We start from the raw sequence: 15,382 nt of genomic DNA on the forward strand, positions 1-15,382 counted from the left end.
ATCAACCACAGAGCATGGTAAATAAGGAAATACGCCAGATTCATCTAATATTATTCTGTGGCTGTGTCAGGCCTGGTGGGCAGAGAGGTTGCACTGTGCATAATCTCTCCTGGCCTTTGCGCAGCTTTGGATTCCCTCCCACATCACACGCCCTCAGTAAGCTGGCAAAACACAGGTTAGACCACACAGCTATTGGGTGTGAGTGGCCCTGGCAGCAGAGGCAAAAAAAGATTGGTTAGCAGGGTCTTGTGCCAGCCCAGAGTGGTACCTAGTGGAGCTCGCAGGGGCCCATTGCTGGCTGAGAAGAAGGTTAAAGAGCCTTCATCAGTGACTTAGCTGATAGGTCAAGACCGCATCCATCAACAGGGGGAAGAGGCAATTGGGAAGAGTGATGTGGGACTGTCCCTTAGGAGCAGGGGAGAGAACAAGCTGGCTTTGATGAACTGGAAACGTGGCCAGAAGCAAGTAAAATAAAATCAGGGAGGACAAGTAGGACTGAATCGGGGTCTGCCTTGTCGCTGTTCTAGTAAAGTCATAGAAGGTGGCGTGTGTTGCAAGATAGTTTAGGATAATGGTTAGAAACACAGGCTGTGAAATCGGACAAACCTAGCTCTGACCCCTGCCTTTTCCATTACTAGTGCATCACGGTGGGAAAGCCATCTGACTCCTACAGGAGTTGGAAGAAGGGTGGCCAACCTGGCGAGTGGGTGAGCACAGGCTTCAGTCCCTTCTCACCTCCTTGACGGGACGGCCTTGTAGGGCAAAACCCAGGCAGGCGCATGAGGCTGCCCAGCCTGGCTCATCTCAGAACTTTCCTACTCTGGCCTCAGTTTCCTTATCAGTAAAATGGAGGTCATGATAGAGATCTAAAGTGATTAACTGAGATAATACATATAAAGTGCTTAGGCACACAGTTGGCCCTTCATAAACTGGAGCTAAAACAAAAAGGGGAGAGAGGATCACATCATCCCTTCTTCCTACTGACCCCGATGCTTCTGGGGTATTCGTCTGGGCCCAAGTCATCGTCACCATCAGAGCTTTATGTCTTCTTAGCCCTTCTGGTCCCACAGTGGAGGGAGGGGTGGACAAGGAGGAGGAGGCAGGAGCAGAAGACAGGTGGGAGCAGGTGGCCTTCAGATTCACCCAGAGTGGAGGACCACTTCTTGGGGATGCAGAAGGGGAAAGACAGACCTGAGTAGGATGCCTTTCCAGGAGCAGCCCTCAGCCCTACTTCCCAATCCCACCTGCTTCTCTATCCCTAGTCTTCCTGGCACTGCCTGAGCCTGGACTCGTGGTCAGAGTTCCCACCTGGATACACATTCTGGACGAGCGAGAGGAACTCCAGCCTCCTCTCATACAAACATGTTGTCTCTTGCACTCTTGAGTGTGTGAGGCAATGGGGGTCCTTGCTGGCCCTGAGGCACTTCCGGAGGAATAATTGTTTGTGCCCCCTTCTAGGCTGCTCCAGATTCCCTGGAAGCAGGAGGCCCCAGCATCAGCCTCTGTCAGTGTCTCTGGCACTTCTGCTAATCAGGGCTTCCCAAGGCATGGAACTCAGAAGGCGGTCTCCGAACCCAGTGTGAGCTCAACCGGCACTAAATGCCCTGACGTTCCCTGGGAGTCATAATGCCCCAAGACTGTGGGAAAAATCAGCAAGCTGGAGGAGAGAAGACGATAACGAAGGAAAACAGAATCCCGGCACAGCAGGGTAAATGATGCTGGACAAGCTGTCTCTGGAGTGCCCTTGGGACCAGCTTGCCTGCAGTGGTGCAGCCTCGGGCAGTGAGTCCAGGCAGAATTTAAGACAACCCCAGACCAAATCACAGTACTGGCTCAGTGCCTTTCCTTCCACATATGAGAATGAAAAGCCTCACAATGAAAATGAACACCTAGTGAAATTCACATCAAAGCATAAATGGCATCAGAGCCTTCAAGGGCAGGATTGGAGATGTAAGAGTCCAGGAAGCAAGTGGATTCTGGAGGGAGCGCTTGTGCAGAGCGGAAAAGAGCCCCCAGCGCCCGGACCCCAGCACAGGTCCAGGACGGGCTGAGATGCCAGTGGGCGTGCTCCCATCTGCAGCCACCAGGGGTCATTGGCTCCCGCTGCTGGAGCTCCAAGCTGCCATGCCTGCCGGGCCTGCTCCTCACCTTTCAAAGCCAGCACAGCCACGGTGTTCACTGCCTCCCTCAAGCCCCAGAGCTAGCACCAGCCCAGAGGGAGAGACAGGATCCCTCACAGAACACCCTCCACCCCCTGCCAGGAAAGGCGGGGAGCCAGAACCCTGGCTCGGGCCCCCAGTGTTTTTGCTTTCAGGAAGCTTGTTCTGAGTAGAGTATCCCTGGCCAGTGCTAGCACACCAGTCCTCCGTTCCCAGCTTCCTTCACGGGGAACTTCCACAGGAAGCATCTTTCCTCTCTACCTCTTCCTCCTTCTCTGTATTGGAATCCAGCACTGGGCAGGCATCCCCACGCCCCATCCACTTCCATCCAGAATGCCGAGCACATTTTGTTTAAACCCTCAAGAGTTTAGTCTACACACTGACCTACAGCAAACTCGGGAAATGCTTTGTCCCAAACTAAACACATTTTGTATTTTTAGAAAGCTCTACGCTAAGAAGATCACCGATTGGAGACCTTCCCCAATGTTCAACTGGAGACCTTCCCCAATGCGTTACAACTTCAGGCCTCATTATCACGATCATCACCGCTTGGCTGAACCTTGATCTAAATCCCACCCTCGAACTTTCCAGCCAGCATCTCTCTGTGCTCAATCCATCTCCACCAATGCAAATCTGACCCCGCTATCCTGCTTAGAAAGCTATGCAGGCTCCCCACCGCCCAGAGTACCTAGTTACAACCTTGCAGCACGCCCCCCATAGCTCCCGCCCCGGCATCTTCTCTCCCAGCCTCGTGGGACTCTCTCTTGCTCCTTAAATATCTGCCTGGCTCTGGACCTTGACTTGGGTGGGTGGTTCCTCCTACTGGTGTGCCCTGCCCCCTCCTCAGGGTGAACACGTCCCATCTGCCTTGATTGGATGAAACATCCTCTTCTCTCTCAGGGCTGGTTGTGCCTTCCTTGGTGTTTCTGCTGAATTTATCATATCAAAGAGCAAGGTTTCAGTTATTGTCTCTGTAGCCTGGCCAGACCATGAGCTACCTGAGGACAGGGACCTGGACCAAATATAAACATCGCTCCAGAGTTATCCCAGTGACACACACACTATTTGGCACTTAGGGAGGGCTCTATAAATGTTTGATGAATGAGCCAATGATCACAGTGAAGGTTCAATCACATAACACAATACAAAGCAACCCAGCTCCCCACCAGCACAAATGCTTTAGGTAAGGACCAGCCTGCAGCTGTCTCTCTTTCTGTTAGAGGAGCCAGAGTGTGGATAAAGGGGAGCAGGGGGCCTGTCAACCTCCCCCCAGGCCTTACTCCTCTCACTCACTCTTGACATGCACACACTGAGCACTGCCAGGCACTGGGCGGCAGGCTATGCCTGCACACTGGAGATTGTGGTTAGTATTTTCCCCCTGAATTTATAGAGGAGGAACCTGAGGCTTAGAAAAGTGGCCTCAGGACATTCATTCAGCAAAGTGAAGGGTGGAGAGGGGTTTAACTTCACGTAGCTCTAAGGACCGTGCTCTTTATCACAGCGCTGGAAGTGAGGAGACCAGGGACCGAACCCCAGCACCATCCCTGTCCAGCTGTGTGTGTCACGTCAGCGCAGCCACTTCATCACCTTGGGCTTCTCTTTCCTCATCTCATCATGGAGTAGCCTAAAGGCTCAAAAGGGAGTGGGGCTGTGATAGCATGTAAAAACTACAACTACAGTGCTATGCAAATATGAAGGGCTGTGGGTACTCATCTTCATGGCTCATACTTTTTGTCATGCCAACTTCCTTCCTTCCCCAGCTGTCCTAGCCTATATTTTCCTCCCCCAGACTCTAGTCCCTATTTCTGAGCATTTCTGTGACTTCACAAGGTCAGTTGAGTTTACACCCCAGGAGCTGTCCACTGTTCTTACCTCCATCATCTGAAACCCAGTGAACAGGTGGCACTTTGATGTTTGAGTTCCGGCTGCCTCCCTGTCCTGGCAGGGACATTATCCCCTCTGGATGCCTGAATATTTTAACCTGTCTTCCTTCCATACTCATACCCACTTGCCCTTTCTCCTCCTTCCCTCTGCAGCTCCTCACAGTAACCTCCATCTATTACTTCAGCCCACCCACCTTCCCTCCCTCATCCTCTGCCCCACTTCTCCCTTGACATCCAAACCTGCACCACTAGGGGCAAAAACTGGCTTCAGAATGTCCCCCTCCCCCATCTCTTGTGTGAGGGGCTGGATCTGTAAGTGGGAATCCAGGGAGGGACTTGTGTGGAATGATGAATCACCTCCTCACTTCCCTTCTGATTAGGGTTTTCCTCATGTGGTCAAGTGCATCCTGGGACATGACACACCAGGACTGTGGCACAGGCATGACTGTCACAGTCGTCTCTTTAATTGACAAGAAAATACCTTTCCCTTCTTGCACAGAGGGTTTTCCCTTTTTATCATCCAGGACCTAGTTTCTTTTCCTAACTCTAGTAATTGTAACAGGGAAAATGATTTCCATGATGGGAAAATGGCACTCTGACTTCTCCTCAAGAACTCAAAAGATATTTTTTTTATACCTGTTGTTTCTTTCAGTATCAGAAAAAAATCTCTGTGAGGACGAGGGAGGAGCATTTCATTCATTCACTCACCATACATTCATTTATGAAATATCTGCTGAATGCCAGATTCCACGCTAAACCATGGGGGTACAGCAGTGGGGCAGAGGAGGATAGAGGTCCAGCTAAGTGCAGTATATGATGGTAGCTCTAATAGCGGTATTTTGAGTGTTAACAGGAACTTAGAAGAAGGAGCATCTCAGTTTGTAGAAAAAGTCTAGGAAGACTTCATGGAGGAAGTGACACTCATGCAGAGACTTTAAGCATTCGTAGGACAAGTAAGGAGGCTGTTCCTGGCAAAGGAAACAGTGTCAATACATGGAGGCACGTTGAGGAGCTATAATTAGATTGGGACACCTGGAATATGAAAGGAAGGGGATAATATAACCTTGGCAGTGGTGGTTGGACAAGTGGGAAATGCCAGATCATGTATCCCCCCGCAAAGGGGTAAAGCTCCTACTCTGTGGGCAAACAACCGAGGGCCACTGAAGGGTTCTAAGCAGGGCAGGGGCACACAGCACTCGGGTGGGGTGCAGAGGGCGGCCCGGAGGAAGGGCCAGGAGACGAGGTAGAGGCCACTGGAAGAATCCTGCTGAGGAATCTGGGGTGTTTGGAGCAGTTGGGTTACGTGCAGGGTCTGCAGCCCTTTGGGTCTCTAGAACTTCCCAGCCTAAGCCAAAGTCCCGAGATGACTCCCTATGTCCTGAAGGGGCCATCAGTACTGAGCCATGGTCTTGCCCCCAGTTCATGCCAACACCAGAGAAGAAGTGAGATAAGCCAGCCTCCTTTCTCCCAAGGTGCCTGGCAGGGCCTTGCACTTGTCATTTCCTTCTCCATAAAGTGCCAGGAGAGCTTCCAGAGCGTTTCTACCCCCAGTTCCCACTGCCCTGGGAGAACAGGCCTCCCTTCCTAAGCACCCACAGGGGCCCCGCCCCCGTGAGGAGAGGGTCCCTCCCCCACCTGCCGCCGGCACGGCACACGCAGGGAGGCGGGAGCCTGCTGAGTTTTCTTGTGCTCTGGCTCATTTTCCTTCTGGAGCAGCAGGTTCATCTCTTACATTTTTAATAGCTGAGCACAGTGATAAGGCCCAAAGAGAAGGCAACAAGCCATGCAGGGGAGGAAAACCTCCTCCCTGCTCCCGCCCACAGCGGCGGGTTTGCGGATTTGAGCTCCCCAGTCTGCCCACCACGCTGGACCAGAGGAGCTGAAGTGGCAGCAGGTGGGAAAGTCAGACTGGCTGATCCTGACCCCCTGCAAGGAGCTGGTCCCCTAGCCGAGCAGGGATTCATACAGAAAGTCTGAAATGCTTGTCTTAGCTCAGAAGAGCCAAATAGTCCTAATTCCCTTTGGACTTCCACCTGGGAATGGAACTATCTTACCCACCTCCCTCTGCTCCATAGATGTCGGGCAGGGGATTCTCTGGCCTCTGGATCCCTAGGGAGGGCGGTGAACTAGTGGAGAGGGGCTCTGAGAGCCTGGGCCTGGGCGAGCCGTGAGTGCTGCCGGGCAGATCTGCAGGGGCCAAGTCTGGCAGCACCAGGATGCCCCCGCTGTTTTCCTCTTTCTTCTAAGGCAGTTACTTTTTAACCTCTCCAGGCACAGACGGGAGAAAACAAATCCACAGGCCATTTAACCTTGTGTGAGATGGCAGGAGGTGGGCCTGAACTGAGGCTTGGTGTTTTATTGCTGTACACGTGAATTTGAGTTACTTGGAAAAGGGTGTCCCTAACCTGCAGTTAAATCTAATCTAGAGGCCACGGCCCACCCCTGCAGGCAGTTTATGCTTTCTTGGCCTTTAAGGGCCGTTACAAGGGCTCCTGGGGGCAGGGAACAGAACTTTGGCAGGGGATTCTCTGCATCGCCAACCTGGGTCCTCCAGGTCTGCTCCCACTGCACCCCCAGCACCAGTGGGTGAATGTGAGAAAGTAGGAGAGTTCCTTTCACCTTGGAATTTAGCAACTCCTGTCGGGGGAGCATAACTTTAGAGATCCGTGGGGCTACCTTAAAATACATGTGAATAAAGAACCAGAGGGACCCACCCAGGGTCACCTGGCCCAGGTGTGCTGTCTGATACAGGAGTCCCTATCCATTTGTGGCTACTGAGCACTTAAAATGTGGCTGATGAGCTGAACTTTAAATTGTATTTAAATTCATTAACATTTAAAAGTAGGTACCTGATTCAGTTATTAGAAAATGTTTTACATATGTTTTGGAACAACTTGGGCATGCAAATTATTTTATAATCGCTATTTTTTAAAGTGAAATCTAAATATGGATCACATGTTTCTGATGAAGTTTTAATGTCCAAAAGGAGATGCGCTGTAAGTGTAAAACATGCACAGGATTTTGAAGACTTATGAAAAAAAAAAAAAAACAAACATAAACTATCTCAATGATTATGATGAAATGATAATACTGTGGTTATATTTGGTTTAATAAAACCTATTGTTAAAATTTAATTTCACTTTTTTTAATGTGGCTACTAGGCAATTTTAAATTACATGTGTGTTGCACATTACATGTGACTGGATACTGCCAGTTTAAACAATTCTGGATAAAAGGTTAACCGTCTCCAGGAATGGAAATCTTACAATCCTTTTCAGTGGTCAGATCCATTTCATTCAATTCAACAAATATTTACTGACCAGGGGACAGTGTTTGCTGAGTGTGAGGACCTGCAGTGTAGGAGGCCCTGCAATGAGCACAGAGCAGAAAGAATGCAGAGGTCTCATCTACAGCACTGCAGAAAGAGTCACAGGGAAGGTCACAATGAAGTGTGGCGGGGATTAAAAGAGGACACCAGCATATTAGGTGGTTGGCAAGGAGGAAGCGAGTGAGAGAGGAGGTGGCCCATGGGATGGGCAGTGAAGAGCAGTGAGGGTATGAGCCAGGAGAGCAGGGACAGGATGCAGTGGAACGTCCCCCATTCTCCAGGGCCCTGTCCTCGGTCCCTGCTCTTTTCAAGCCATGCACCTTCACCGGAAGCCCGGCCTGGACCACGGCTTCAATGCTGGTGTCTGTGTTGACAACTCTCAAATCTCCATTCCCAAGCCATGCCTCTCTCCTGACCTCTGGGTCCAGACATTCAATGCCCACCGAACATCTCCATGTAGAAGTTTCTCAGATACTTCCAACTCCATTGACTCCCTGGCTGAACTCATCCTCTCCTCTCCACTCTAAACTCTGGCCCTTTTTTCCCTCTTGAGGAAGTGGCGGGACCAGTGACCCAGCTGTCCAAGCCAGGAACCTAGACATTACCCTAAACTCTTCCCTTGCACTACAAGCCGTAATACAACCAGCTCCAAAGTCCCGTGGGGTTTTCCTCCTTATTTCTCCCACCTGGCCCATTCTGCACCACTGCCTGGGTCCAGGCTGTCACCACACATCACCAGGGTTATGCAAAAGCATCCTCACTATTCTGGCTGCTTCTTGAGTGAACCCTTAAGCCATCCTTTATGCTGCTGTCAGGGGGATCTTAGTACAACTGAAAACTGCTCCTCTCACAGCCCCATGCAGTTCTCAGGGTAAAGCCCAAATTCCTGAATTTAGCACATATGGCAAAACTTTCTAATCTAGCTGACCCTCATTCATCTACTCAGTTTCACGTCCTGCCTCTTCCCATAAGCAAATACTTCTGCATATTCTGTTTCCTTTGCCTGGGACACCCTTCCCATTTTCTTCAAAGAAAGGTTTTCTATTGTGATAAAATATCTATCACAGATTTAGCATTCTAATCTGGTTTTCTTTGTCTAGTTTATTCCTATTTATCCTTCAAATTCAGCTCAAGTGCGACCTCTTCTGAAAAACCTTTCTCTGAGTCCTCAGCTTGGATGAGGTGCCCTTCTTCTGTGCTACCAATACCTTAGCTCTTACCACACTGTACTCTGTGTTCACATGTCTCTTGTATGTCTCTTTTTACAGACTCCCTAGGACAGTGTGTCTTTTTAAATTTTATATACCCAGGGCAGCAGTGTACAGTTGTGCAGGTTGTACACTGCACTAGATGCTTGGTTGAGGAAGTGAGGAGTGACTGAAGACCATCAGCCAATTGTGCACTCAGATCTAGGGCTATATCTAGGCCTTTTCCTAACTTGCACAAAAGGTGACAAGCCCTTTATATCCTCAGGGCTCTTTTACAGAGCTGGCACATAGTACTATAGTAGGTGCTCATTAAATGTTAAATTGAATAAAGACAGAGGGATATTCCAGGCAAAGGAACCAGGGGAAGACATGGCGGGGAAGCTGGCATAATGGGATGGTACTGGATGATCAGGATTGGATTAGAGGGGTTGAAGCCAGTTTGTAGAGAGTCCCTTATGCTGGGCTGAGAGCCTACCTCTTAATTCAATAGGCAATGAGGAATCTTTGAGAATTTTTGAGAGAATTGTGACTTAAAAGTCACAAAATAGTCAGGCTTGAAACAAAGACTCTGAGAAGTTAAGTGACTTGTTGAGGGTCACACAGAAAGTTAGTGGCTGAGCTGGGACTTGAACTGGCTTTTCTTGCCCCTCGGCCAGTGCCCCTTCTTCCACACTGCCCTCTGAGGAAGCCTCCTCTAACTGAGGTGGGGCCCTTGAAGCCTCCAAACCAAATCTCCCCAGCCTTCCAACACGCATGCCCAGCGATGGTGGGAGGGGATGGGCTGATCAGAGGTGAGAACAGGTAGGTGCCGTCAACGCTCAGCCTCATGCATCCACACCTCTTGGTCTGTCTTCAGATATCTACCTACTCGAAGTCAGGTAAACTGCCCACAAGCTTTCTACTCTTCACATGAGGTAAGTGCTCTAGTTTTTGGAGCCTTTTCTTTTTTTTTTTCATGAGGGATATCTCCCTCCTTGCAACCCTTTCAGTTGCTCTTATTTGGCCCTGGCTAGTTTGTTTTTTTTTTTTTTTTTTTTTTCAGATTCTTTCAAAACCACCTTCTGCCTCTAGCTGAAGGAGCCTTGCCCATACAGACCAGGGCTTAATAAGTGTGTGTTGAGTTGATCTGACCCAAATGTGGAGGCTGATCTAACCCCACGGTCTCCCTGAAGGCTGGTATCCTGGGAGAATTCTTGTTGTTGCGTCTCCCCCTCCTTGGATCATATTTACCATTTGTCATTTATTGTGTTCATGCTATGATGTTCCAGCACCCCTGGGTTTCTTTCTGGTTTATTCCTCGTGAGCCCCTTGCCTCGGTTTCTTCACTTGATTGCTCTGAAGCTCATTTCTGGACTCTGAATAAATGACTTTATCCTTTTCCATTTTCAGTTTGAGTCTGAGTCTGAAGAGCCATTTCTCCACTTTTTCAGGGAGGTTTGGCTTCTCAGCTTTTATCCCAGGTTACAGGGACTCTGTCCTTTGGCACACGTGATGATGGTAGTGATAACAGTATCATCAACCATTTAGCCAAAGTGCTCTGTGCCAGACATCATGCTTGCTGCTGTTATAAAAATTAGCTCATAGTCATCCTCATAAAAATCCCACAGGGTGGAGATACCATTAGCCACATTTTACAGATGAGGAAAACTGAGGCCCATCAAGATCAAGCCATTGCCCAAGGTCACCCAGCTGAGATTTGTACACAGGCAGTGATAGAGGAAGTGCTCACATCAAAAGACCGGATGCTGCCTCGGCAAAAAAACTTTCAGGTGTTCTCCGAGGTCACTGAGAGAGGGAGACTCACACTACACGCAGGGCAGGCCCAGAGGCCACCGACTGTCATTCTCAGGCTGGGTCTTCCCTAACCAGCTACGTCCTCCTACAGAATGGAGATTCTAATGCTCAGAAGACGACAGAGCTTGTCGGTGAGGCCTGGCTGTATGACAGGTGACTTCCCTCCTTGACAGCCACGTCTAAACCTTTCCATGCTGTTGCAAGAGGCTCCTTAATTGATCTGGCATAATGAGCTCCTTACAAAGTCATCATAATTTCCAGCGTGCGGTGACACACCAATTGATGGATGGCTTTAGTCCACTGCCTTCCCAGCTAGGAACTTCAGTGTAATTAACTATCATGAATTAACAGGAGGCTTTTCCCCCTTAAACATATAAACGAACAGATTCCACACTTATCCCCCGTCTGCCTTCACAAGGCCTGCAAGATAAGGCTGGAGGCTCTACCATAAGCTGGTCCCTAAGGGTCCCAAGTTGGGTCCTCGGCATTTGAAGGTACTCATCTCCTGCTTCCTGCTCTGGGTTTTCAGTTTGGTTTCCTATGTGTCCATTCCACAGGTAACCTTTTCTGACTTTGCAAAAGACTAAGATAAAAAAGGGAATGAAAAGCCCCTGATTTTTCATAGTCACCTGCAGCCAGCCCTCTCCCATCCCATTAAAGGGGCGACATTCTCTTTGGATTTCCCTCCTTCCTCCTGTGCTCAGCTCCCAACTACCTGCCTCTGCTGGCAGCTATGGGAGATGCTCTGTGGGGGGCCTGCCTCCCGGGGCTTTGGGGCAGGACTGTGGCCTCACTCCCCGCTGGGCAGACTGTCTGCGCTTTGGATTATTTATACCAATGCTTCTCGTCACTGGGGCAGAAAATTGAGAGGTTACCATATAACTGAGGGATATCTCCCTGTTACCCTTTTCTTAGACACAACTTGCCTCAGCTCCCAGGAGTGGAAAAAATTCCCGTCAGGCAGATGGCACTTTAAGGTCCCCTGTTCCAGGTTTCTCATCCCATCATTCTGGTTTTCTGTTCCTTCCCACCTCAGTTTCCCCAGTTCCTGGATATAGTGCTCAGGAACAAAGCCCTGGGAGACAGGGACAAGCAGTGAGGACAGATGGGCTGCCAGCACGCAACACTCACCATGGTTTGTCCCTGGATCCCTTCGCAGAAAAGACTGTGTGCTGTTTGCTGCTGGAGGTAAGTAGATTGTCTTTGGGCGTTTTGAATGGCTTTGAGGTGCTGCTGGCAGAGTTATGGCCGCTGAGACAGGCTTTTGTTTTCACCTGGACTAGTGATGTCCTAGAGTTGGAGGGTGGAGACACCGGGGAGGGAGAAGGTCTGCACATTGAACCGTGTCTTCTCTCTACAGAGGGAGAAAGAATAGAACTCATTGTGTCATCTGTAGCAAGCAAGTCACATGCACACTCACGTACACAACAAGCAGAGAGAAGAGTTCTGATCCTGCAGTGTGGGCATGCCCGAAGCCTCAGTTCTGACTACAGTTTGCTTGACGTCTGCTCCTGTCCCACCAACTGGCAGGGATTACCTTCCTAATGTCTGCATCAAGTGGCACACTGAACTCGCACAGAGGTTCTTACGGGAGGCATTTATCAGGCCATCCTCCTGCAAAACCACTTCTGCAGGATTAGCGGAGGGGACACCAGGTGTCACCTGCACACAGTGAGATAACCACATGGCCCAAGTCATCCTCAGATAGCTACCTGGCGGCTACAGCATGGCTCAGTGTAGTTGGTAGGGTAGGACTTTTAAGAGAACACATAGCAGTTTCTGGAACCTGACCCCTAGCAGAAGCACTAAAGTCACAAGGACCAGCAGGGCAGAATGAGAGGGCCTCCTAGGTTCAGGAAGTGGCCCAGGGCCACAGGACATCAATGCTTGAGGCCGAATCCGCAGATGTGGGCCCCGGACTTGGGTAGCCGGGCACAGCTCCCTGGGGTCACAGCTACCAGAGCTCTGGGGTGACATGCCTCACTTATTCACCCTCAGTCAGCTCCCGTGGCCTCGACTCAATGCAGGATGAAGAGTCTGACCTGGAGAGCAGGTGCACAAAGCAAAGTTCTAGTGCATGCCCGCTCTGGTGGTTCTTAACTCTTAGAGGGTAACAGATTTGATTAAAGGACCCCTCCCAAGAAAAATGCACATTTACACGTGCCCCAAAACCTTGTACATAATTATGGGAAGGAATCCTGGACCCCCGAAGGACAAACGCTCTGAAATCCTAAGTCTCCTCCGGCTCCCTCGTGCCTGCTACAGAGCCCCATGTATAGTCAGTGCTTAATTACCACGTGTCGAATAAATAAGTAAAATTATAACAGATATCCTGAGAGATCACGAGGTTGGAGAACTGGGTTGAACATGATAATGAACAAGACAGGGACAAAGAAGGCAGACCCCACTCTCCCTCCATCTCCAAGCTGAGTCTCAGGCTTTTTTTGTTAGTGAGACATTTCTGGCTGCTATTCCAGGCACCCTGATCTGGGAGAAGAAAGCCAGTCTAACCTGGTTACCTGGGACAGGCCTTCAGGGTTTCTCTGTGCTCCCCGGTACCAATGGGCTGCCAGGTTGTCTCAAAGCAGACTGATTCTAGTCCTCTGATCAAGTGGGAATTGATGGGAAAAAGTGGATTTCTGAGGATCATCTGATTGTTGGGTGTTTTTGCCTGACCGGGGTTCACAGGTTGCCTGCACTAAATAACTTTCCTGGGGAATCTTTCTTGACTGGGTCGGAGGAGAACTTGCATACATGCTCAGAGCTATCCTGTTCAAAGTTTTCAAAACCAATAGCTAGTTCCAGGGCCTCTGTTTTGATGTCATGGAGAAAACCCAGGAGTCTAACTCCAACCACAGCACGTTATTAAGCTTATGGCCTAGAGTTTACTGCTTTAACTTTCTCAGTTCCCATGCCTTTATCTGTAAATGAGGCGGGTCCCCAGATGGCCTGGAAGGCCTCTTTCTACTCCATGACCATAAATACAAGGCATACTTATACCTGCTCCTCCTTTTCCCTTCTCTCATGATTCCTGAATGTTATAGCAATAATTACAGCTGAAGGATTGAGATATTTCACTCAGGCAGGAGCTTCCTTGGAGGAATTCATCCTTTGTGAAATTATACTGGTCTTTACAACCCCTGTGAGACAGGCAGGAAGCAGTCAGCCGACCCCACCCTCCCCACGGCTGACCAGCCAAAGAAGACCCAGAGAGGCGAGGTGACTCGCCAAGGTCGGGGCAATGGCCAGGAGAGGAGTGAGGCCTCTGTGCTGTGGGCAGGGGCCAAGCCGCTTCTCAGGAAGGCAGGAAATGGAGTGTACTGGGACCAAGATGTGAAGCCAGGAACTTAGGAAGTACAGGTACTTAGAATCGCTGAAGGTTAGAACCGGATCTCAAAAGTCAGCTCCTCCGATCTCCTTGCTGATGGATAAGGTTATCAGTGAGGGGGGTTATCAGTTACCAGCCTGCAGGGCAAAGCTAGTTGTGGCAGTGCTGAGACTAGAACCAAGCCTCCTTACTTCAAATCCACAGTTCTTTCTGCCCTTCAGAAATGTCTTGCTTCGCCATTTCTTTTTTGGCAGAGGTTTCCAAAACTAAAATAAGACTTTTGATTTTCACCACTACTGTTCTGGATTTTTCTGCAGACTTCATTCACTCCTTTGCTCTCACAGGCTCAAGCTGGCAGGGGGAGGAGGGGAAAGGATGTGCAGAAATATTCCTCAGCTCTGGTGGGGAGATAAGCTCTGATAAGGAAGAGAACGTTTATTTTGCTAAACTAAGAGTTGAAAATAACACAAGTAATCACAGATAAATCACAAGGCAGAGTGACATTAAGGACAAAATGAACGGGACAGAACAGCAATTCTAAAATCACCTTCCCAGAGGCTTACGGTTAGTGACCCTGCCGACACTGAATGAAACATAAAAAATTAAATCAATAGATAGGACTTTTTCTTGGTTTTATATTTTACTCCCATAAATCCCTCTTGAATGACCAACGGAAAGAACAAGTTGCATATGAAAGAATATTCATCGAAGTTGGAAGATAGCCCTTCACCCTTAGTTTTTTGTTTGTTTACTATGAGATTTTTGTGTCATAAGAAACAGATTAAAGCAGTATTTCCTACTTGTGAAACTGTTCCTTATTGATCAGACGGAATTAAATCTGTCACTATTTCAAGGTTTCCCACAAAGAGATCTGTACTTCTGTCGCCTGAGCTTTGAGTATGAGCTTGCCAGCCACTGGCGCAGGCAAAAAGGCTGTGTAAGAATTTGAAGTGGAGAAACAGGGTCAGAGTGATCAGAGCCCGACTCAGGAGGTGGGCATTACATTTTTCATTTGGCTAAACTTTTAAAATTGGGTAGAACTGACATCTGGGTAGGGCAGAGTGAGTAGGTTTTTCAGAAAGATGCAATTCCTTTTCAATCTGTTTTTCTCAGACTACTCTGTGAAGCCCTGCCTGTAGATAACTCACAAGGTTTTGTCTTTTGCTGGAGAGGTGGGTGGCAGGTGGAATGTCTCCGGGTAAAGTGTTCCAGTGTTCCAGACTTACATCACAATCATTCTGATACAAGAACTCACCTACGGTGGGCTTACTCATTTTTTCCCATTTTGGTTAAGGGACTGCCTTCCGTGGATTCCTATAAATATTCTAATTTCATTTGCTTTGCCCAGAAATAGTTTACAGAACATTGTATTTTTTTACTCACTATTAAAATCTTCTACAGACTGAAGCAATTTTAGAGAAAAAGAGCCTTTCTCTCCAAATTCTCTCATTTTCGGCTAATGCACATAGATGCATTAACAATTGATAATTGATAATCAATTGACATTTTGGACTATTCTTTTTCAAATAGCATTAGTCTACATTTCTAATTCCCATATATTGGTCATTTAAAATGGTTAGGTAATATTCAGTCACTGCCATGCTATACATAACTTAGCTATTCTCTTACTAGTTACTTGTCCCCTGGCCCTGTTTCTTCCAATTTATTTAAAAAGCAATTTG

The 15,382-nt window shown here is 48.7% G+C and overlaps 1 protein-coding gene across 14 annotated transcripts in view; it reads right to left on the reverse strand.

Moving 5' to 3' along the window:
• The window catches only part of ATXN7L1 (ataxin 7 like 1), a 218,317-nt gene that overhangs the window by 36,645 nt on the left and 166,290 nt on the right, over positions 1-15,382 (reverse strand). For all 14 annotated transcript variants that reach the window (XM_032484200.1, XM_032484201.1, XM_006181018.3 and 11 more), the window contains one exon: positions 11,504-11,726. In XM_032484200.1, coding sequence (XP_032340091.1) covers positions 11,504-11,726 — 223 coding nt within the window. The remainder of the gene's footprint in view (positions 1-11,503; positions 11,727-15,382) is intronic.

The sequence above is a fragment of the Camelus ferus genome, chromosome 7 (assembly GCF_009834535.1).
Source record: "Camelus ferus isolate YT-003-E chromosome 7, BCGSAC_Cfer_1.0, whole genome shotgun sequence".
Taxonomy (NCBI): Eukaryota; Metazoa; Chordata; class Mammalia; order Artiodactyla; family Camelidae; genus Camelus; species Camelus ferus.